We start from the raw sequence: 22,886 nt of genomic DNA, 5'->3' as shown, positions 1-22,886 counted from the left end.
GAGCGTTAGTGATCGTTCGCAATGACGGATGACGATTCAAGTCGCCGATACGACACAGGGTCCCTGTCGGGGGCTCCTCTTCACGCACAGCAACTCTGGCTCCGAGAGAAGAGCCGGAGACTGTCGCATACGGTGCACACCTGCAGCCGCCTTCGACGAGAAGCAAGGAGGAGGTGGAGAACGGCAAAGTAAATCTTAACGATCTGTTGACAACGCTCAGTTACGAGAAGCGATGCGATCTCGAGTCGAAGACGACGACGACGACGACGTCGAGGTTGGAGCCTTATATACCTTCTAATAGACAAATATGCCTTAATGCCTCGAGAAATGAGATTTACGCTCGGTCCTTTAAGCCAACTTCAACAACGTGTATCCGGTTACTTCACCCGCCTCTACAACATCCGAGGCTTAATGCCCTCGTCGATTTCTCTAGTCCCCACCCCCATACCCCACCCCCTACCCATATTTTTTTTTTGCTCCCTCACTTTTGCAAAATTTGCAATTATATAATTATTTTTTCTTTTCTCTTTCGACATAAGCACGCTGCTTCATTCTCGCGGTGTTCAAACGAGCCGGTTGAAAGCGTGCATGGATTGCCTGTACCAACTATGAGTAATGGAGGTCAACACTTACAGACGAAGGATTGTAACCGAGTCTAGTTTAAATTAGGTACTTACGGCTGCCAGTCGAGGTATTGGCGGCGCAAAGCATTAAGCAGTAATGGATTCTTACCTGCAACAAAGAAGGTATTACATGTATACTAAATTGAAGAAAAATGACAGCCGGTGTGCAAAAAGTTCGCTAACGTTCCCCAGTGTTTCTACACTATAACGCATACCCAAAAAAGAAATTGCCGCACACCTGGCCACCTAGCGTGTACGTACAAGAGCGCCTCCACATAATTCTCGTCAAAATGATCGATCAATTTGCAGGCTCTCCGAGGCGCATTAGATTACTCATTTACTACATACCACCCGATTTGACTTGAATCATACACAAAGGTAAAACCAGTTCGCGAATGATTCACCACGAATACTTACCCGCCGCGTTCCGATTTATTTCCGAGAACGTCGTGTCGCGGGCAATGCTAGCACCACGATAGCTAGGAACTTGCTAACTAACCGAGTGCCTACAATCCAGCCAGCTAACGAACTAACTAACTGTTGTATTGAAAAGAAACAAGTGTAACGGAGGTGCAGGATAATTTGAAAAGCACTTTCATAGATCGTCAGAAGCGGGGTCGATCTTCGGGCACAAAGAGCTTGCTATGTTATTAATTACAGGGCAGCAGGGGGTAGCCCAGTGATAATTATTACCACCGAGGCATCTGCCCGCAGCAATAACTCGGCTAATTGTTCGGAGCGTCCAGTGTAGAAGTCTAGTCGTTCAGTACGGCGAGTTGCAGGTTAGATTTCCTGGTACCCGTTTCTTGTCAAATAAAATTCACCCACAATCGGCAGGAAGGAAATGTTTTCACGACGGTAGGCAAGTCCTCAAATTGTTATTTGTTTTTCAAATATCAGCACACAAAGGTGGCGGTTATATTCAATTCTGCTTCCGAATTCCAATTCAAAAGTTTGCAGATGCGGAAATCATCATCGATGATAGATATATACAGAGGGTAGATTCCCGGAAATGTGTTTGATCGCTCGGAGGCGCTTTGAAAAGATTAGAACGGCGCCTGAGAGCCGATTGTGACCGAGCGTTGAGTTTGCGCTCTCGTCAAAAGTTTCAGAGTCGCCTGTATGCCCTTCCACGTACGGAGCAGGTACACAGCTCAGCAGCACCACCTCCTTTGATTACATTTTAATCGATACTATTTCACTCGTTGATTGAGTTTTTGTCGGGACCTGAGGCAGCGCCGCGCCACGCTGCGGCAGGCCGCATTGCGCAAGACGGGTTAGAGAAAACCGAATTAATGCGTAAGTGGATCAACGCGAAGCCACCATTCCAAAAGACCGACAGAGGACAATGGACAATGTTGTCTCGAGATCCCATGATACCTAAGTTGGAAGCTATCTGAGTTACGGCTCTGCAAGAATCTAGCCGTTTCCACGAGTCCGCCAACTCCAGAGCCCTATGACCGGGCACTCAGAGAGTTTCTACTATTTCCGCTTAATAAGGGCGGCAGTCAAGCCGGCGACGTTTCGGCTCCAGAGAATCGATTCCACGGGGCAGTTGAATCGGGGGACAAGGTCAGACTTATAAGAGCTAGTCGGAGTTAACAAGCCAAGCGAGTAACGCGGGTTGCGATGGCGGCGCTGTGCTTCTACGAGCTCAAAGTCAAAGTGCATCTCGATCGACGAGGCCACGTTCCACTGCTGCCTCTTGACGTCCTGAGCCGAGAGAGAGACGAAGGCTGAGGGACGCTCCAGGGGAAGCGAGGATCTGATCGCATCGTGTGTGGTCGACTCTAAAGAGGTTAAGATGGGGTGCCGCGCGCTCCACCCACGCAATCCGCTTCGATTTACTAATCTTTATATACAGTCTGCTGCTGCCGCTTCTCCTTGCGGCCGACTAATTTCTCAATATGTGCTTCAACTACGTTGAGTATCTATTTCGGAAAATTTCAGCTGTCGATGACTCATGTTTGCGACAAGTGTTCATTAACGAAGTTGCAATAACGTACCTCAACTCCAAGACAAAAAAACTCCAAAACTTGTACACACGTTGACTTTGAACCGTAAATAAAGCGTATCGCAATGGTGTACAGTCGAGGCAATTTCCCGCTTCATTTTCGCATCACCAGTTTATTTATTTGACACATCTGCTGAGCGGGATAAGGTTACTAACGAACTCGTGTTAATTAATGCCAGTTGTAAGTGAGAGAGCTACCGCCTCTTGGGTTCTGCACTTTTCCGACCACGCTGGTTAGATTGCAGTTTGTTTGCATGTGTGTACGTACCTCTTCGCGACTCTTCGCTTTACCTTTTGCAGCTCGAGCTTATCTCGCGCCAACTCACAGTGAGTGCAGAGGTCGCGACTCGTGCTGTGAAACGCTGTCCGCGGTTCAACGAGCCGCGTGCTCTTTTTGTAACCGCGATATCTGATACGAATTCATTCGAGGAAAAAGTACTCGGTCGAAGGGAGTATACATCAACTAAATACATGGAAAATTTTAACGATTTTATACCGATTCAAACAACGTGAACTTTTTCTTCTTCCTCATTGGTACCACACAAATCAATTTACTGGATCATCGCGCGCGTGAAAATTCCAAGCGTTGCAGTTTCACCATACATAGGTTCGCACACATACCAACCTGCCCAGGTATCTCGCGATCATTAATACGCGCTGTGATCATTAAAAACTGTAATGATCGATCGGATCTAACGCGCAATCATTAAACTGGAAAGATGAAGGTGCGGTTGCAAGAGAACATGCGTACCCTCCCTCGATATGCCTTTCACCCGACAGTGGTGAAGCAAAAAAAAATAAAATTATGAAAAACTTTGGGCAAAGTATGTGGTACCTTTCCGCGTGATCGGTCCTTCATTTCTCAACCCCATTGTTAGACATTTACATTATAAGTATATTTGTATTGTATACATACGCAGCTTGCGTACACGGCATCAATCGGCCTTTCTTTCTTTGGTTTATTAGAATTTTTCATTCTCTATTTAGTCAGTTTGTTTTTTTTCCTTTTTCTTTTTTTTTTATTGTTCTCTTTTCGCACCGTAATTACTTCTAGTCTGCTCGCGGTGGTTCAATAGCCAAACTTATAATTTAATGGTTAATTATATAAGAGTCTCCCGCGGTTGGGACGCGGGTAGCCACTGGGCGGCCACGGTGACGTGCAGGAATGTTTTCTCTTATCTCCCTCGCACTCTTCCTATCCCTCGTGCCCTCCTTATTCCTCCCTGCCTCCCTCCAGTTGGTTTTATAGTCGCAAGCGGTCGGCATTGGCCGACGAGTCAGTGAGGACCAATCAGTGCATAACAGCTTCCCTTTTTGTGTACACATGTATATACATACACGTGTGTGTAGGCTGCTGCTGGTTTGTTGTTCAGTTTTACCTCCTTCGAAGATTGTTTATAATACTGCCGAGAACGTGCACTGTAATACTTTCTTCACGTATTCAGGCTAACGCAAACAATGCCTAATGTTTTTATGCAATAACGGATAAAAAAACAGAACGAGAAAATGATGGCTCGAGTGATGGAGAGTGCAGGAGACGAAGAACACACAAGGTACGGATAGAAGTCCCTGCAATGCATTAGATCTTTCCGTGGATCTGGCGTAGAAATAAGATCTTTCTTCTTCTTCTTCTTCATCTTCATCTTCGTCTTCATCTTGTTCTTCTTCTTCTCAGATTCGCGTCACTGCGGCAGATCTACGCAGAGTTTCAGCAGAAGTCGAGCCCGAGAGATTGAGAACGGGTTTCACCGTGGAAATAATTACGCTCTGCGACGAGGATACGGGCGTCCATCCTCTCCGACGTTCACCACCGTATGCCGCGCGCGTCGCGTCGATGCTGTACACACCGATGCACGCCGATGTAATTAACGGCTCTGTAAATCAGCACCGGTTAACGCCGCCGCGAACCACAGAAGTTATGGTCTTGGCAGTTTTCCGATTTGTTAGCCAACTTGTTTATGAATGGGGCACGATAGGATAGGATGGGATAGGACAGGACAGGACAGGATAGGATAGGTGGGTGGATGAGTGTTGTACTGGGCACCTGACTGGCCTGTTGCACTCTTCCATGCTCTTTAATATCACTGCAGAGGACACCGAGTGAGTTTTGACTCTTATTACACATTTTTAAGCATGCTTGCTTTTTCGCTAATGGATCGTACTTGGGAGTTGAATACGGCATTTGCGGAATGCAATATAAATATAGGTAGTCGTTGGTTACACATTCTTCAAGATTTCCGTAAGATCATTTAACCGTTCATCCGATCATCAACGTCTATCAGATCCGTTCCAGATGAGTGTATGTATACTTTATACGACGCGGTTTTTTCCCGTTCATGCAGCTGAGCTCACCAATCCGTACCCTGTAAAGGACATTCGGGTAAAGGCAGGTTAGTACGTTCCGTCGAAATGGCTATATTATAACAGTACTGATCGCGACCAGGCGAGAAGGGATATCGTGTAAAGTGAAGAAAATGACAAAAATAGTTGTCGGCTCTGCAGAGTTGATACAAGACGGTGGGTACGTAGGTACACAGATACCATTGAGATGAGGTGATACAGATCTGTCCATGAGCATCGCGGTGGGTGGTTCTCCGGAGTAGGGGGAGGTACGGACGTTCGGTCAACCTGCAGATCGTTCCGCGTCCTCGAACATCGCGCACAGTTTATTTCTCTATCCATCTATCCGGCTATCCTCTTCTGTGTCGTGTACACCGTGCCCTCTCCCCGCCATTGCGCGAAGATGGGGCCTAGGGGATCGGAGGAGAACGTCGCGCGGTAATCGTCAAACAAATTTCTTCCTCTTCTTATTTTTCTTCTCTTTTTTCCTCTTCGTTTTTTTTTTTTTATCTTCTACTTCTAGCTCTCAGCTCTCCGCCGCATCCCCGGAGGGCCTTCCGTTGAGGACGCCATCCGTCGATGATGAGTGTGTGTCCACGTAGCGAGCCTACCTGCTACACAAACACCTCCTCGTCGAGACAGGGCAAGTGTGCGTATGTACCCGAGCACTTTGGCGACCGTTGTATGTAGCAGCGACTAGGCGTATTCCAAACGATAATTGGACTCCTTGGGTTGATTGCAGCGTCTTGGCGTTGCGCGGAAAGAAAAAGCATGGCATAAACGATGCGCGGCTTGTGGCACAGGTGGTCGACTTTCCGTGTGCTGTACTCGAGACGACGGCTTGGTATCCCAGAGCAGTATTCCGCGCTGGATATACACTTCTATGTCAGCAATTTGGTACCGTTAGGTTCGCGCGCTGAGGGTTACGCTGCGGGCTTATTCAAGGATTGATCAATTTCGTCTACCACTATTTTCGTCTTATCTAACCGGGTACATTGCAATGTTTTCAGATACTGCAACGCCCTGCACGAGTTTGCGCAAAATCGTCAGGATCACAAAGGGATCAACTTCGAGCGAACTCCCCCTGACGATGAGACCAGAGTCATTCGATAACGCGACAGTACCAGCGAGATATCTCTCAGAGTTGTTTTGGCCCTTGGGGAGTCTCAGCGTTACTGGGTGCTTTTATAAAATGTTGGACAGTAGGTGGAGGGAGAGGAAGAGTGTTCTCTCTTGTGGAAGTAATCGATTCCGGTTAACATCGCGGAGGAGAGGAACCTGAAGGAGCGACACGGGTCCCACGTGATATCATCTATATGGACCGTTCGCAGGGCCCCTGCTCCTCATCTCCGAGAAGTCCAATAAAAGGAGTGTCAATGGGACCATGGGGACCAGCCCAGAGAGCGACTAGTCAGTCCCCCTAACTCACCGTATAATCACCGCCATTGTATTATTGACAGCGCGACAGGGCGACATTGCAGCGAGAGAAAAAAGAGCACACGAGAAATAATAACAAAATGGAAATAAAGAAAAAGTAGCTCCGTCGTTACTGCGACGTGGCAGGAGCCGTCGGATGAGATCGAACCGGCAGCAGCTTCTCCACCACTGGCCGAAATTACCGCGGGTTAATACACCTCCGTGCCGTAGTCTTCGAGAGATTAAAATTATGATAAAAGTCGGAACATTTATGAGCGTCGATGTGTACACAACAGGTCTTCGCCTGGTCAACAGGAGCGGAAGGTGAAAGAATTCCTGATTAAATTGCCGATTTATGTTAATTTTGCTTATGTATACCACGGGTGTTCAACGTCGCAATTCAAGGCTGTTCGTCTTGTGGTATACGGTCAAAGGTTGTGGGCTTTACTTGTAATGAAGGTGATTAATCTGTGAAACATAATTTAGAAACTTTTTTTTACGCAATATAGGCATTTAATTCTTCTCGCAACCAAGGTCGTTACACGAATCCAGCTTTCGTTTATTGTTGTCATGTTAGTTTTGCTTCGCATCTATAGGATATATTAAAAAACGCGTCAGATAAGACAGGTATGTAATGCACATATCTATTTACTGCTGTACTTAAATCACCTATTTATACTAACATATTTCATATATAGTTAAATCAATGTACTCGCCGTGTTGGGAATGTGTTCATAAATATTACATAAGACGTTACATGGATTAATTTTATTAGTTACATCGTTAAAGAAAGATATATGCATTAATAGGTGTGTGAGTCTTAAACAAAATCAAGCGGCGATATCAAGGTGTATTCGTACGACAACTTTAAACTTTTACTTCTGTCTTCTCTATGAATAATACATCCTCGCGATTGAGACGGCAAATCAGATATACAAACTTCAGTAGTTATTACTGGTCGCTACGATGATAGCTATGCTAATTGTAATCAATACTTTATCCAATGCCTTCGCGAATGTAACCCATAAGCGCCTTAACCGGCCAGTTAGTTCGAATTACCGGTTCTTATAAACACATTACCACAAATCGTGGATTTGCACATAACTTTCCGTAATCTTACTGGTGAAACTGACGAGGAAGAAAAAATCCGAAAATTAATGTTTTGTAACTGGAGAATGTTTTTTGTCATCTTCATACCAAAAGGTCGTGTAATGTGCTGGGTAATCAAGTAATGAATCAAATAGTTCGCGTTTAATGATTGTCGTGCAATTTCCTACGTGTCGTTATGCTATAATTATAGCAAATACAACACCCAGAACACAAACAAATCAAAATCTCACTTTACGTGTATTACATACTAAGTCTACTTGATGACACGAGAGCACACCTTAAAAGTCTTCTTTAATCATCTACTTGATCAAAAACAGAAAACGAGTGAAAAGTAAGAAAAATTTAATGAAGTTCCTCGTGGGAAGCACCACAGAAGTAAGAAAATAAGTTGAAAAAGGATTTGATAAAAGGGAAAAAGAAAAAGAAGGAGAAGAAGAACGGGAAGAGAAATGTTATCGAAATCAATTGTTGGGCCAATAAACAGGGAGTCAAAAAGAGGCTAATTGTCGGTATACAGTACCGTGGTTCCACCACGTCCTTACCCCCTGCCCCTCTGCCGTCGGTTGCCCCAACCCCCCTGTTGGTTGCGGTATGTAATTACAAGGGAGTGACTCGCCGCGATGGAGGTGCTTATCGGTTCGGTCCCATAAGAGAGAGTGAGGAGTAGATGGGGCCTGATCCAGCCCGTGGGACCACCGGTCATTTAATCCCATGACACTGTGCATTGTGGCCTGAAAGGCTTCCAGCACCGCGTACCTACCAACTTTACCGAGTGAAATTTCTCGTCACTTCTCGGAGTTACGATCCACTACTCATAATGCGATCGGGTAAACTAAATCGTCGCAGTAACATTACCGTGGACGTAAATATTTTACATAAATATGTCAGAGCGGAGACGCATTGAAGGGAATGAAACTGACGCGTAATCATTGCTGCGCCGTTGAGATCTCGATTTGTAATGACAAATGGCTAATGACTGGTGACTAATGATCAATTTCTATCCCCGTCCATGTATTGCCGCGTTAGGGAAACTGAGAGCCAAGCCGGGTGAACCGCGTATCTCTTTACATAAGAAATCGAGGCTGCTGCAGTATATGCAGGGAATCGTGGACAATGAATCGTGACCGAGTCCCGACAAGAAACGTGTTGTTTCATTCCCTGCTACGGAGCGAGAGAGACGAACGGTGGGTAATGTGTTAGATAACAAACAATGACGACGGCATATATAGCGGATCGGTAAAGAATTGAGAAGGGTTACAGAGGCGACGATATATCTTTGGGGAAATGGGTAGTCGTTGACGTCTCGTGTAGAGGCACTCCGTGTGGTGGGACGACTGCGCACCAGATTAGGACTGGCGATAGCTGGAGGAGTGAATGTCCCGAGATTTTTTGCACTTAGGAGGAGAGGTGAATATTCACTCCGATCGAGCGAATGGGACGAATACGATGAGAGGGGGGTCGGCTGACCCCAAAATAGCGGAGCACTTCATATCCCGGTGACTCGGTCCCGATAGAGTTCCAGTCCGTTCGCGAATCAAGTCCATATGGTTCCATTAGCGAAGATGCAAGACCGGCGAACAATGTTTACCAGGGTAAACGCTCCGGGAGGTTAGTTGCAGTGTCTGAGCGCCACGTGGCCGGTCTCTCGGGCTGCCGTGATTGCAGCGTTGGGGTCCGTCATTACGAGACCTCGAGATGACCTTCTGCGGACCCCCGTGCCCGCAGGGACGCGCACGGCGGACGGACACGTACGAATGCAGTTCACCGGGGAATCTCGATCTGCGCTCGGGAGATGCATTCGGCGTCTGCGGACGCGAAGACCGAGCGGGTAAGGCGGATTTCACAAAGGGCGCAGAGCGGAGCCCCCAGGTGGTGCAATTTCGGCGAGTCGATTTCCCGTCGCGAGAGATTCAAGATTCGCTGAAACGAACGCTCCGAGGTTCAGCTCCGCGGTTGGATGGAGAGAGGACCTATTGTGTTCCGGACGTAGGTACCGTCGCCGGCGCGGTAATCAGAGCATGATTATTTGTGAACAAAGAGGATAATTTATGATCACGTGATCTTTCATTGGGATCGGACCAGGCTGCGGCTGCGGGTGCCCCGTTGAGATGAAGAAATGGCAGGACTCAGGGGGAGGGCATCGCCAGCTCCGTTCCAGGGGCCAGGGGGCGGGGAGAAAGAGGGAGGAGGGCAGGTGAAGAGCATCAGAGTCATGCGAGCTCCCTCAGGGGTCTGACCCCCTGACCCTATCAGCCTGCTCGCGCCGGCCGAGTGCTCGGCATTGTTCTTCCATAACCGTACCCTGCGCAATACACAGCCGCCGAACGGCATTGTCTTTTCGTTGAGCAAAAGCTCGCCGCCTATGCTGTCTGCTGCAGAACGACGTAATTTATTGACTTATAAACCGTCTAATTATCCCTAGGTAATTGCTCAATTTTCGATCGATCGGTGCACCTACCAATAATAAAGCTACCTGAATACATCTCCTCCTTCTGTGCATGACCTATGACCAGGTCTCGGACCCTCGTCCTTGTCTCAACTCGATACCGCAAACGGGTGGAGAAGATGAAAAAATTTTCAACATAGACCCTCTTTTGTTGGCCAATTGTAAATAGAGTGACTCACCGACCGGCGGTGTAACTTTTCTGAAGGAATAAAACAAAAAAGTACATAAGAACCCAATCGAAACGAAGTAAAAAAGGCGAAGAGAAAAAAGTAATGCCTCCAAACTATTACCCACGAGCTCTTACGGGGGTAACAAAGCCACAAATGTCAGAGGTCGCTCCGGGCACGTTCAGCCCGCACCACAGCTCGATCCATCCAACCTCTCAGTTCGAGATCAAGAACAACGCGGAGGCGAGCAAACAATGTACTGTTTGACGTAGCGATATTATTTCGTTACCATTCTCCTGTTTCCAATCAGAAGATATTGCGCTGCTGCAGGTGAAACGCAATTTCGTCAACCAGCCCATAGCACGATATCGGTAATCGTTATCCTAATTCATCCAAGTTTGTAAGTTCCGAACAACTCTCAAGATGCTTTCCAACTTCGCGCGCGATGTTCGCAAGATGTACCGGAGACCGCTACCTCCCGCAGGGCTGTGTCATCGGCACCATTTACGCACGGATGGGCTTAAGACCGTGAAGGCGCGGTTTCTCCGGGCGACGTAGAAGCCGGCGATCATCATAGCATCGATCTAGATTGGAGGTGTCATTATGGAGGTCGGTTCGCCTCGCGTCATCGAATCCGTGGGCATAGCTGCCGGTGGAGCAGGAGGAGTTGGCGACGGTCATCACGGCTGTGTAGAGGCCAACCTCACAAACCACCTTGCACGAAGCTTGCGGCTTTTTCCCCGTCTTCTTAGTCGAGGCTCGAGTCTTCTTCGCGGTGCCTTCAGCCCGTGGAATTTCCCGATGACTGTTATTAGGTCGACGATGCCGTGTTGTCCTCGCATCGCTTCGCGCGCTACTTTTTACATTTCGGTCGACTTGATTTTACGCGCCGATGCATATCCGTTGCCGTTGCCGTTGCCGTTGCCACAACGATTCAGGGTCGTCGTTGTCGCGGATCAAATCATACCATCATTCCGTGGATAACCATCATTCCCATCATTATTTCTCATCTCAATTATCCCCAGTATACTCTCATACTCGTCTTCCTAGCCCGCTCTGCTTCCGTTAGCGCATCACCGCGAGCTGGAGGCGGATTACCCGCTGCCAGAAGTGGCCATTTGTCCGTGAAGATACATCGATGATCGAGATGGCCCCGCCATGCGGCGTATCAGGAGAGCTCACCCAATTCTCCCGCAATAAAACTCTCCTTCGAACGGGGGACGAGGAGACGGGTGGACGGTCGACGGCGGTCGAGAGCCAGTTCTTAGAACTTGGAGGCTTCGAAGCTTCGAGCTCGGGACCAGGAGGATGATGGCTGACGGGACGTGAACGTGAACTCGAACGCACGCGCCAGGGGCAAGCAGAGGCTCGAGCTCTGTAATCACTCGGCGAGCACGCACACCCGCAAGCTCACACGGATGAGAGTATAAGCCCACACTCCGGATCTTCCGCATACTAATTCCCCGAGGTGGTTGGGCCGCGAAGCGTGTATCAACGTCGCGTAGGTGTGCGCCGTACGCGTCTGGGCCCAAGAGGGCCCCTCGACGGCACGCCAGGCTCACGCTCACGCGCGTCCTCCCAGCCGCACATCTGCGTAATTGTCCCCGCCGGCAGCATTCGAACGGGTCTACGTTCAGCAGCCCGAAGTAGAAGGAGAAGAAGAAGAAGACGAAGAAGAAAAAAGAAGAAGAAGACGAAGAGTAAGAAGGCAGAGGAGGGTCCGACGTACAGTATAGTTTCTTTCAAAACAGCGAGTACTCTCTGCCTGGGAAGTCGGTCCTGGCTCTATCGTTTCCAAGGAGAACATTGTCAGTCATTTTTCTCAACTTCTGAGCAATTACTGGCGTCGTCGTTTCCATCCAACAAAGTCGGAACCGCGACATTGTATACTTATCGGCAGTGGTCGGGGTTTAATTTTGCAGTTCTGCGTTACGGGCGTATTGTTTGTGGTGGGAAAAGATTGCAGATTCCATTAAAACGTCAGGTGGTTTGTTGCACACGAAACCCGGCGTCGACTGAACCACCGTATTTTGGTCCAAAAGGTTGTTAACTTTAGTTTCAGGAAACGAACACGCAGTTTTTGAGTTTTCATTCCCCTTCCAAAGAGTTTACATGTCACGAATGTTGAATCGGTCAATTCTTCCCTTGTATAACGCCGTAACCTCTGCACCTATCCGTATTTAAGTGAGTTTTGAATTCACAAGTACCCCCGAGGCGATGAGGCCAGTGGTGGGTTGGGTAACCACCGGTCTACCATTTCTCAGCACGCGGTCTGCATAATCCCTCCAAGCTACGCAAAGTTCTTGCGCCTGCCTCGCCCCGGGACGAAACGCGGGCTTAATGATCAGCGTTTCGTGATTTATTTTTGGAAGAGGGTTAAATCGGCGCCGTACGCTGCTCCTCTTCTTAAGCTCTTCACCAGCATCTCGACCAGCGTATACCAAGAGACGTATTTTCCGCCGCGGCATCAGCCTGCTGCCGTAGCCGGAAGCAACGCCACAGATTACACGGGTACAGCGCGCGTCATTCCGGTTATTTCACCCCTTCTACCATTTCATAATTGCTCTGCAGTTACTGTCACAAGCTTAACGCGGAGATCTTATCGGTTTGATTCAAAACCACGATTCCACGCAGTCGAGGATTTTTTTTTGCACCATATATCAATGTAGTTCCTAGCCTTAGCCTCGCTAATATGCAGCTGCAATCTAACGTTAGTGATCATATCCAACGACTGGAAATCGTTTACTAGACGCGTGTGGTCCCCATATACTATGACGCAACAGTATCGCCCCATCATTGTACATGAGGCAGATGAAAAGCGACATAATACGAATGGATCGATATTTTTTATTTTTTGGATTCACGGATAAACTGACCGAGTAATGTAGTAATCACGTTTTGTTAAATTGGCACCAGCAACGCTATCTGGCGCACCAAAGGGGAAACACGGGGTATCATGTTTATCATATGCTCAAATAACGCGGCTGGTTAGCAGCTAGCTAGATCAGAAGCAATGTTGCACGACTCTGTGTACAGGTAAAGAAAGCTGGTGGCGTCTGTGGCGTTACCGTAGGTGAGGTGCATGAGCTGGCTGGTCGTCGGGTATGTGTTTTTCTCTCTTTCTCCTACTCCATAGCGATGCGCGCATGCATGCATGCATGCATTATACGTGGTGTATGATATATCACTGCAGCAAACACGGGTATATAACGACGTACGAACAGCTCGGCCTATATTTGTAGATGTGTTGAAGATATCAGAGCCGAGCAAAAGGCGTACATATGGGTACAACCGGCGGGGTCACATGCCTCGCACGTCTCTCACAATCAGACACATGTTCCACGTTGTGTGATTTCGACACGGCCGCATTTCTAAATCATGTCGATGCCTGACTGCCTCAGACTGCCATGCTCGGTGGTATATAGGCGATGGCGATCCCATCCCCGGTACCACCGGGTTGTTACCTCATTGTGTTCATACGATATGCTCAATTCGCTTTAAATAGCATTATCTTGTTCGCTTACTCAGACGGCAGTCGGTCAGGTACTGGGAAAGTATCCTCCATCCGTCCCGTATGTCGGTTGGATCGATCGGCAGCGGCGCCACCACCGTCGCTGCCTGTTATACCGAGGGTAATAAATCTTCTTAACACTTTAGGCTTGCCGATATTCTTATATGTTAGACTGCTGCCTTTACGCGCCAACACCGAAGAACGCTACAGCTAGGAACATGTACCAGTCAAACCGACTTACCAAGACAGTTGATTATTTTTACTATTCGATGGAGCTCGAAGGGCCTGCAGATATTTCGACGAATAAGTCAAGCTCACAGACCGAGACGGTAAGACGAACAACATCGATGATTGGAAGAGCTGCTGATTGTCGTTGCATTAGCGCTGGTACAGGATCTGGACATGGTCTTCACGCGGTTACTATTACCAAGCACATGGAGTCCGTCGCAGGAAACGTGAGTGAGACCATGACTGAGTCGACAAAATTACAGAAGACATGACGGCGAGTAGAGGTGACACAAGTACCAAGAGGTAAGGTAGAGGACATGAGTGTTAACGGATTCTTTCAAGTATCGGAAGAATGAATTTGACATAGACGTTTTATCATAATCCCCGAAGAAGTGACGCGCTTTCCAACGTTTAATTTCATGACAATAAGTCGCCCGAGAAGAGTAAGCAATGTTCGTGCAGTAATGGCTAATAGGATTGAGTGAATCGAGGGAATCGCGAGGCTGCCTTGGTGCTAATGCCTTCTTTCCTTCCTGTCACAATCGCTTATACTCATCGAGCTCTTCTCTTAACAGGCAAAGTTAACGATCCCCATTAGGGCACGCCACGCTTGCTTGACTAATCGCAATGCGCATGACTTCATAGTTCACGTAGAAAGGCTATTCGTCTCGTACATCCTCGAAACTGTCAGCCTGATTCTATACCTCCCACACAGATGCAAAAGCCTTTTCCTTTATCTGAGCGTACATAAATATGATCAATACATTATAGAGTTCAGCATTACTCGGACAAAGACGAGCACTGCATGAACCGTAAAAGCTGTCTCCCCTTCTCAATTTTCTCTATTTTTGCTGAATCGAATACTTAAGGTGCCCTCACGTTTATCCGCAATGCTAGTACGTGATAAATACAAGGAAGGGTTGGCAAAGTGATGCAATGTAACGTAACGCAAGTGAGCTCGTCTAAGAGCGAAATGGCGTGACGACGTGTAGCGCAACCCAGATCTGTCACACGGAAGGGACCTCCGCGTTGGTGGATCACGTGATCAGGTAGGTAGGTATCGAGGTGAAGCAAAGGTGAGGGCAGCTCATTCATCAACCACGTTTAACTACGCGGTTCGTTCTACGTATTACGAGCGTCAGCCGAAGAGGAAAAAGGGGCACATATCAGAGCACGTGATTCGTGATTCCCAGCTCGTTTACGCCGCCGCGCGTATTGCATCGAGCGCTTCAAAGCAGCCGCGCGCCGGTTGCATAATGCCTTGCAAATGATAACGAGATAGGTATCCATCCTTCTCTACGTGTCTTCCGTAGGGAAAGTTAAAGGTTCAATCTAGGCATAGAGCGGAATTCTTTGACCGAAGAAAAATTCCACGATCACTTGATGTATTCACGTGGGAATTCGTACAGCCTCTGGTGAATGAGATTTTCCCGAAGTAGTTTCGTCGGTCAGTACGGGAAATCTCAAAGAGAAATCCAGCCCGTCTCTCAGACACCTGCAAACTCGAGATGACATTCAGTTCCGATGAGTCCGACCTCGGCAAGGTCGAATAAGGAACCCTGACGTCCGCTTCGACTGGCAGGTGTCGTTCGTGAGGAACATGATTGGTGACTCTCGTTCTTGACGCAGCGGGATGCCGCCTAGCTGCATAACAGTACAACGTTCCGTTATAACTGCACACCGTTTTACTGTTCCCGGCCAAAGAAGTTCGAGATAAGATGTATTGCTATCTAGTTAACTCATATTCGTGTATCGTTTGGATAAAAACAAAACACAAAATTATCACTCTTTGAAGGAGAATAATTAGGATAAAAGTAATAAATCTGCAAAGAACGAATCGAGATAAACAGCTCAGAATATCTGTATCTGAAATTTCTAATCGCGTGCCGGCCTACAGGCTTGAACGATGACACAGTGCTGGCCGTAGTATCGTTTGATGGCCAGTGTATGGGACTCGATTCAGGAAGACAGTGGAGACAGGGGTTGACACGAGCACAATGCGCGAGTTGACGGAGTTTTTACGTCAAACAATAGATGGTTCAGCAGAAGGAAAACATCCTTTGTGTCGCGTGAACGAAGTGTGAAATGGAAACACTTCTTTGGATAGTGGAATTATCTGGGTAAGCTACTGCAAGTGGACAAGAAGTTATACGAGTGATGAGCACCAGACGCAATCTTTAAAGTGATTACGAGCATTCCTCTTCCCCCGGTTTTCACCTTTGAATTGTATAATCATTTGAAGAAATCCCGGACGTGAAACTCTGCGTATTTGGAAAAAGCTTCCTAATAATATATGGCACCAATTTATAACGATCTCTCGGATTCAGTGATAATTCATTCGGATTATTGTTACTTCTAACCTCGGGCTATGACATTCATCACCGATGTGATTCTATGCCTGGTCATTACTGCGGCCCTCGGTATAACAATGGTGCATATCTTCTAGCTGGTTCATGTGTGGGTTATACGTAGCAGAGCATATGATCGTGGCTGATCTCGCGGTATAATGGCGTTGCAGTGAAAACGATTCACCGCCAGCTGGCGATGGAGGAGTCATCGTGAAGCAACCACGAGTATGAAAACGTGAGTGATGGCTCGAGGATGGGGAACACGATCTACAGCTCATTACCATTATCTATCTCGTATCGGCGTACATATAACAGTTATACACTAGGAAATTAGGACCGCGGCAAGTTCGACGAAGAACATTGTACGATTGCAGAAGAGTACGTAACGTTTAGTGAGCACAAGTGTAACAGTGCAGAGTAAAATGGAATGGCGTATGAAATCAAACATAGAGAGAGAAGTTGATAGAAAAAAGCGTGGAAGAATCAGGGGAATCCAGAATATTTTTTTCTAATCGGCTTGCGCATTATCAAGAATAGTTGATGCTTGCCTGAAACGATCGATTGAAGGCTTGATAGACATCGGATTATTGACAGATGATGAGATGAAGCGGGTTGAAAGAGAGAAAGCGCGCACGTGGCTGAACGGACCAATTAGTCCCAGCGACGAGATTGTAGTCGCGGTTAGGAGGAAACCAGGCCCGCCGATCGCTGACCGATGACCGACCACGCGCTGCTCCATCAGGAACCATTAACGGCCGCCAAAGTAGTGGTCAAAATCCATTCACATGAGGAAATACCGCTTTCTACTTATTCGGATTTACATAGGCCAAAAATTAGAAACCGATATTATTAAGATGTTGCGTTTTTTTTTGTTTTTTTTTTTGATGATACGTGCAGTGGCACGTGCTAATGCAGCAGGCGATAGTTGATCAAGATTCTTCGCAATTATGTAAGTAATAATTCACCGCAAAGACTTTACATTTGGCATTTAGCTTTGCATTATATTAAACACAGCTGTAATCTCAGTTTTCTTCGCCTCGAAACTTACGATTAGCTAACAATCAGATTATTACTGCCACACACCGTGGCGGCTCCATCAGCTTCTAGCCCGGTGGCCCGGTGGTGCCGAGTAAAGGTATCTCTCTCTCGGTAAATTACAGGAAGCTGCGGACCACCCGGAAGGTCTTCAGATTACTACCAAGGGTGGTCCAAGACCAATTCGTACTTGCAATCAAGCTCGGTATCCAGGACCCTCCAAGGTCAGCCGAATTAATCGGACGAAAGCAAGATGAGCTCGGTCCATGATGAAGAAGAGGAATGGAGGTGTAGATATAGTATTGAAATCGGCTAATGAATATTTTCTTCCCATCGGCTGCCGCGATGCGATGTTATGCGATGCTATGCAATGTAATGCAAAGCGTCGTGCTTTGTCTCGACTCACGATTATCGCTTATTAATGATTAATTGATTGCTGCGGCAAGCCCGTTGCAGAGTGTGGTACGTGTGTGAAGGTGTTACATGTTAACTTCGATGTAACAAGAGGTCAACTTGGTTCAGATCATGCTCTGCTCTTGCTCGTTAGAAAGTATGGGTAGGTATACCCTACGCGACGTGCGCCAGTCGATCACCCAACAAACGGGACGAACTCGTATGGGAAGAGGCCGAGAAACGGATACGGAATTGAAACCCTTTTCCACCGTCAAAGCGTACCCGGTGGCGCACCTTGATATCCTATCGCTTTTTAGTTTCTCAATTACGGAACTTCGTTACACGTCTTTGCTCGACATTGATTCCAATGAAAAACGATAATGAAACCATTTCCTTCAAGTACCCCGATCTGTATTTGGTAACCCTCAATAATGATCTGAGGAGTCTAAGCCGTTCATTTAACGTAACAAAAAGTTGCTGGATGTAAAAAATGTGCTTTTCAAAAAAATGAAAAATAACCTTTTCGCGCATCAGCAGAGAACGAATGCGAATGTTTCTTGGACTTTGGACGGGAAATCCGTGATAGGTAGTAGCGTGAAGCAGGGTTTGGTAGAAGCGCAATGTCGCCCGAAGAGATTACCTTAGCGGAGATGACGGTAGGAGGAAGAGAAGAGTTTAGCAGACCGTTGCACAATTCTCAAGTTTTATTTAGTAAGTATGTATATACGTTCATACATACGTATATATACGACGGGATGAACCACGGCGGGGAAAGTTGAATCTTGCGAGACTTGATTTAGTAGACAAAATCCTTAACTGGATCTCTCGCTCGACTAGAGTCGAGCGGAGTGGAGTGGATTGAAGCGAACTCGAGACTCCGTTCGAGTCGTCACATTGGTGCTGAGAGTGGGTATAAACCTCTCGAGATAGATCGGTTGTGTAACCCCCCCTACAAGCTATCCAAGTATCCACACATCGTGGAATAGATTTTATTATACACGCGCGATCACGCAACCGATTGGCTACACGTTGTGCTACACGAACCTCTGTGCCGACGTCTTTGTTGTTCTCCCCTCTTTTTTTTTCACCTAATATCTTTTTTCTTCGAGTGACAATACAAGGACGCAGACCGACCAGGTGCTCCGCGATTAAATATAACACCGACCGCATGCAACGGTATCCGAGAAAGTGACGGGGCTCAGTTCTCTTATCCTGCAAACACCTCCACAGGGGGAAACTCGAGCAAAATGAACAATTGAGATATTTTTTTATCTCTGGCGAGTATTGCACAGTATTGGTGAGACACGTTTCAGGCTGACTTCAGAAACTCTCGGTAATGGTGTATAACGATCGATGAACAATGTTCATGGACGAATTTTAACACGCTTCGATTCGCAACCAAGCGACGATTCTCAACGCACATGTTTATGCCAGATTTTATCAGGTAAAAAATCTATTTTCTTAATCGTAAATTTTATCGGCCTAGCACGTGTCCCGTTAAATTGTCTAATTAGCATACCTAATTACAACGAATAGCCTAATGTGTCACTTGGGCAGATGATACCTGCAAGGATGCGTAGTGTAGAGTTTCCAGAACTTTTTCATTTCAAAAACGGAAATGACTTGTACTTTTTACATTATTTTTTTTCCTCAATTTTCTTCGCGTCTATTTGCAAATAAATTGATACCATACTACCGTAAGAGCTGTCAATCTTTTCCAAGGCGCGATTTCAACTCTCTAGGCAATGTTCAACCTTACAAAACATGTGTCAAACAGTCAACCAACGAATCTCTTTATTTCCGTATTTTCTATCATGTCGTCGTGTCTACGTCTTTAAACTGCAGAGTATCTGCCACAGAAATAAGTTCGTTTTTTTCTTCTTGCTATTTTCTTACTTTTGTTACAACCGAAGCACGAAAGACCGCGAATAAACCGATAATAAAAACTGTATCACAATTTCTGCACATGCGGCAGCCGACTGCGGCGCGTGTTATATATGGCGCATGCATGGAACCTAGACGACAGGGAAATTTCACCGGTACAATCTCGCTATGCCGAGGTCCCTGTATGTTCGAGAGAAAGCGAGTCGGGGACTAAGTCTCGTGTATCCGAGGTGTCCGGAAGGTAAGAACACGTCGGGATGTTGAAGGCATCGCTGCAAGTCCCCACTGCATGCAGCAGGGTCATTACAACGCTCCCTGGGACCGCGACGTCGACGGAATGGACCCGTACGTCTTCCTGCTCCTGTCCAATTGACTGATGTGTCTATACCCGCGGCACTACTTTATGCGCTGAAATACCTACTCCGCAGCTGCATCGAGTACTGCCTATTCCCCGATCGAGGATAAATCGAAATATCGTCCGCATAGCCGTAACAGTAATCGCGATTTTCCACGACGCACACTACTGATCACACCATGGGGACTTGGACTGATTTCTAGTAAGTGCAAAGTAGTCGAGCTGTATATACAGTCGGTGGTTAACGTTTAGGTTGTCTGTCGACGCGTGACATGCGAAGTTCATGGAATGTTACGAACAAGAATAGCTAAGATAATAGTGGTGGAGAAACTCACCTGGGCATACTCGGAGCATATATCGATGGACGAGACGTAGTTGACGACATCGTCGACGGACCACCTGTTGACGGACTGACCATCGCCGCAAGGCATGTGACCGCACAATGATGGACACCTGACGGGTGGCGGTGTGCTGGTACGTTGGGCTGGTTTTGGCTTGGGCGAGACGCTTTCCGGCCTCTTAATTTCAGTCCGCTGTCTCTTACGGGGTGCGAATCCCCCGGAATTCGAGAGATCGAGAGGACTCGTCACAGCCGCGTCCCTCTTGTTAGCTCCTGGTGATCGGGACAAATGCGAAGAGGACGGGTTCAGAACTCCGATATCGAGAAAGGTGACCAAAGGCAAGTCAAGAAAAAATAGGCACTCACCCTTCAGGTAAGTCTCGAGCTCGGCCACGTTCTGCGCCGCGTTGGCGGTCCTGACCATGTGGATGAGGGCCTGCGTCGAGGACATATCGAGCATCGCTGGAAAGACTGGATTGTTGAACACTGTTTCCTGCTTCTGCTCTTTCGCGTCGTTATTCGACAGAGGTGAGGTCGTCGGGACGGTTTGTGGCTGAGGTGCGACCAGGGGTGCCATGAGGCCCACGAATGGCGCTGATCCGGCCTTGAAAGCCGGAAACCTCGGATCGAGACCGGGTGTAAACCCGTTTCTCGGGGTGCTGAAGTAGCTGAAAGAGAGAAAAAGATATTCTCGTTCACGATGTGTGCAAGGAGATACGACAGGTTTTTCCGCGATGACAGATTCCCGATGCTGCGCGTACACGGAACGCGTTTTATATCGCGTGCGGAATGCGACAGGCGAGGTGTGGACAGATATTCCAATTTTTCTAATTACCATTGCGTGATCGTTTGGCGATCATTTGAAATTCTTTGCCGGTTACAGACACGCGTTACGTGCAGTTAGGCACACATTTCATCTGTACCTACGAGTCTCTCGTACCTCGCAGCTATATCGCCTCACAGATACGATCGCGCACTGTCGAACGAATTATGAAATTATAAACCCGTGCGACACGGTTCAGCCGTGCGACGCCTAGCCGGCCAACGCGCGATATGTGTGTAATGCATGTGTACAATATTTGTACCGTGGAATTAGGCGTCACCAACTGTGCAGACCACTGATAAGATCGAGAAACCCGATTTGTCACCTCGCCTCGTCGTGTCAGTAAACGGGTATGTCGGATAATTTGAATTTTGTTTTGCTCTATTCTTTTTTCACGTGTATCTCTCAACGATATAGCTATATTATACAATCACGATTTATCGATGTATACACAAATGTGTGTGTATATATATATATATATATATATATATATATATATATATATATATATCTCTCAGTTTTCCCAATGTGACAAATCGTCGCAGATCTTGGCTCTAGATTAATAAAGTCTCAACGAATGAAAACGAGTATTTAAATAATGCGTAATAATTCAGCCTGTTATTACTGTTTATCCAAAGTTGAAAGACTCTCCGAACGAGTTAATGAGAGACAAAGATAATAAGAATATAACTTGTGTGTCTCGCTTACTCGTTCGGATGGGCGTTATTGTACTTCGCTGCGAGACTCCTCATGAAGTCGCTGTAGTTTCTGCCCATCATCTGCTCCATGTGCTTGAGATGATGCGGAGGCTGGGGGCCTTCCGGTCCCCCGAGTGACGTCGCATTAGGAGGCGTACCTGGATGACTCAGCGACAGCGGGGTCACGCTCCTTGACGACGTCGAATTATTGTCGGGTGTTAGCCGCTCCGTTTTTACCTGTAATACAAAATTCAAGCCCCGTTCTCATCTACTCACGCTTCAAAGGGAAAATCAGTTGAAGAAGAAGAAAAATCGTAAGAAATAGGGACCGTGGTGGAAAATTTCAGGCGATTATTGGACACGCGTTCAACACAGCGCCATGCTTATCCGGCACATGAGATTAGACTTATTGTTCGTTGATAATCCGACGTTATCCGACAGCCGTCTACCGGTAACAGGGTAAATTCTGTCTAGATTCACTTAGAAAGACCTCAAGGTAGGTAAGCACATACATGCACGGACATAGTCAGAAGCAGGGAAATATCTCCTAGCATTAATCCTACGAACAGATTGCATCTGAGATATGGTAATGAAGGCAGCGTGTGGCGTAACAGTTGACTCCTCGCGGGCAACACCGCCGTGACACTAAGCGTCTCGCGCAAGTCTCGCTTCTTCTTATAATGCTGCTGCTGATGCTGACGCTGATGCTGACGCTGCTTCCACTCAGTGCACATACTGTCCTTTCCACAATACACATTGCAAGTCTCTCTACGTGTACAATACAAACACACTCTACAGAAAAGACAACAGAATAAACAAACAAATCGTTACTCGTCTCTCGCAGCGGTCTGACAAGGAAGGTATTCCATGTCGATCTCATGATCTTGCCGATTGGATTTATTTTTTAACGTGTCGTATCAGAGTAAAAACTATGCGACACGTTTTTTTTTGTTTACCTGCCATTAAACACTTGGAGGGGGTGAAAATGACCCCTAAATATGGATACTCAACGGGATGATTGCTTAATGCACTTGATGGATTTGAATGAAGCCAACGCTGAAATGTTTTACTGATATGAATAGCCGGTAGATTCTATGAATAGCAACATTACAGCGTTGGTTTGATTCAAATCCGTCTACCACATGAAGAGATCAA

General features: G+C 47.0%; 1 protein-coding gene across 2 annotated transcripts in view; it reads right to left on the bottom strand.

Moving 5' to 3' along the window:
• The window catches only part of LOC124181000, a 78,082-nt gene that overhangs the window by 15,640 nt on the left and 39,556 nt on the right, over positions 1–22,886 (bottom strand). The window contains exons 3-6 of one of the 2 annotated variants that reach the window (XM_046567049.1): positions 21,742–21,968; positions 20,577–20,878; positions 20,206–20,483; positions 678–732 (exon numbers count right to left, since the gene is read on the bottom strand). In XM_046567049.1, coding sequence (XP_046423005.1) covers positions 678–732; positions 20,206–20,483; positions 20,577–20,878; positions 21,742–21,968 — 862 coding nt within the window. The remainder of the gene's footprint in view (positions 1–677; positions 733–20,205; positions 20,484–20,576; positions 20,879–21,741; positions 21,969–22,886) is intronic. The other variant, XM_046567050.1, reaches the window with a different exon arrangement.

This window comes from Neodiprion fabricii, chromosome 4 (genome assembly GCF_021155785.1).
Source record: "Neodiprion fabricii isolate iyNeoFabr1 chromosome 4, iyNeoFabr1.1, whole genome shotgun sequence".
NCBI lineage: Eukaryota > Metazoa > Arthropoda > Insecta > Hymenoptera > Diprionidae > Neodiprion > Neodiprion fabricii.
This window is presented reverse-complemented; position numbering and strand designations above follow the sequence as displayed.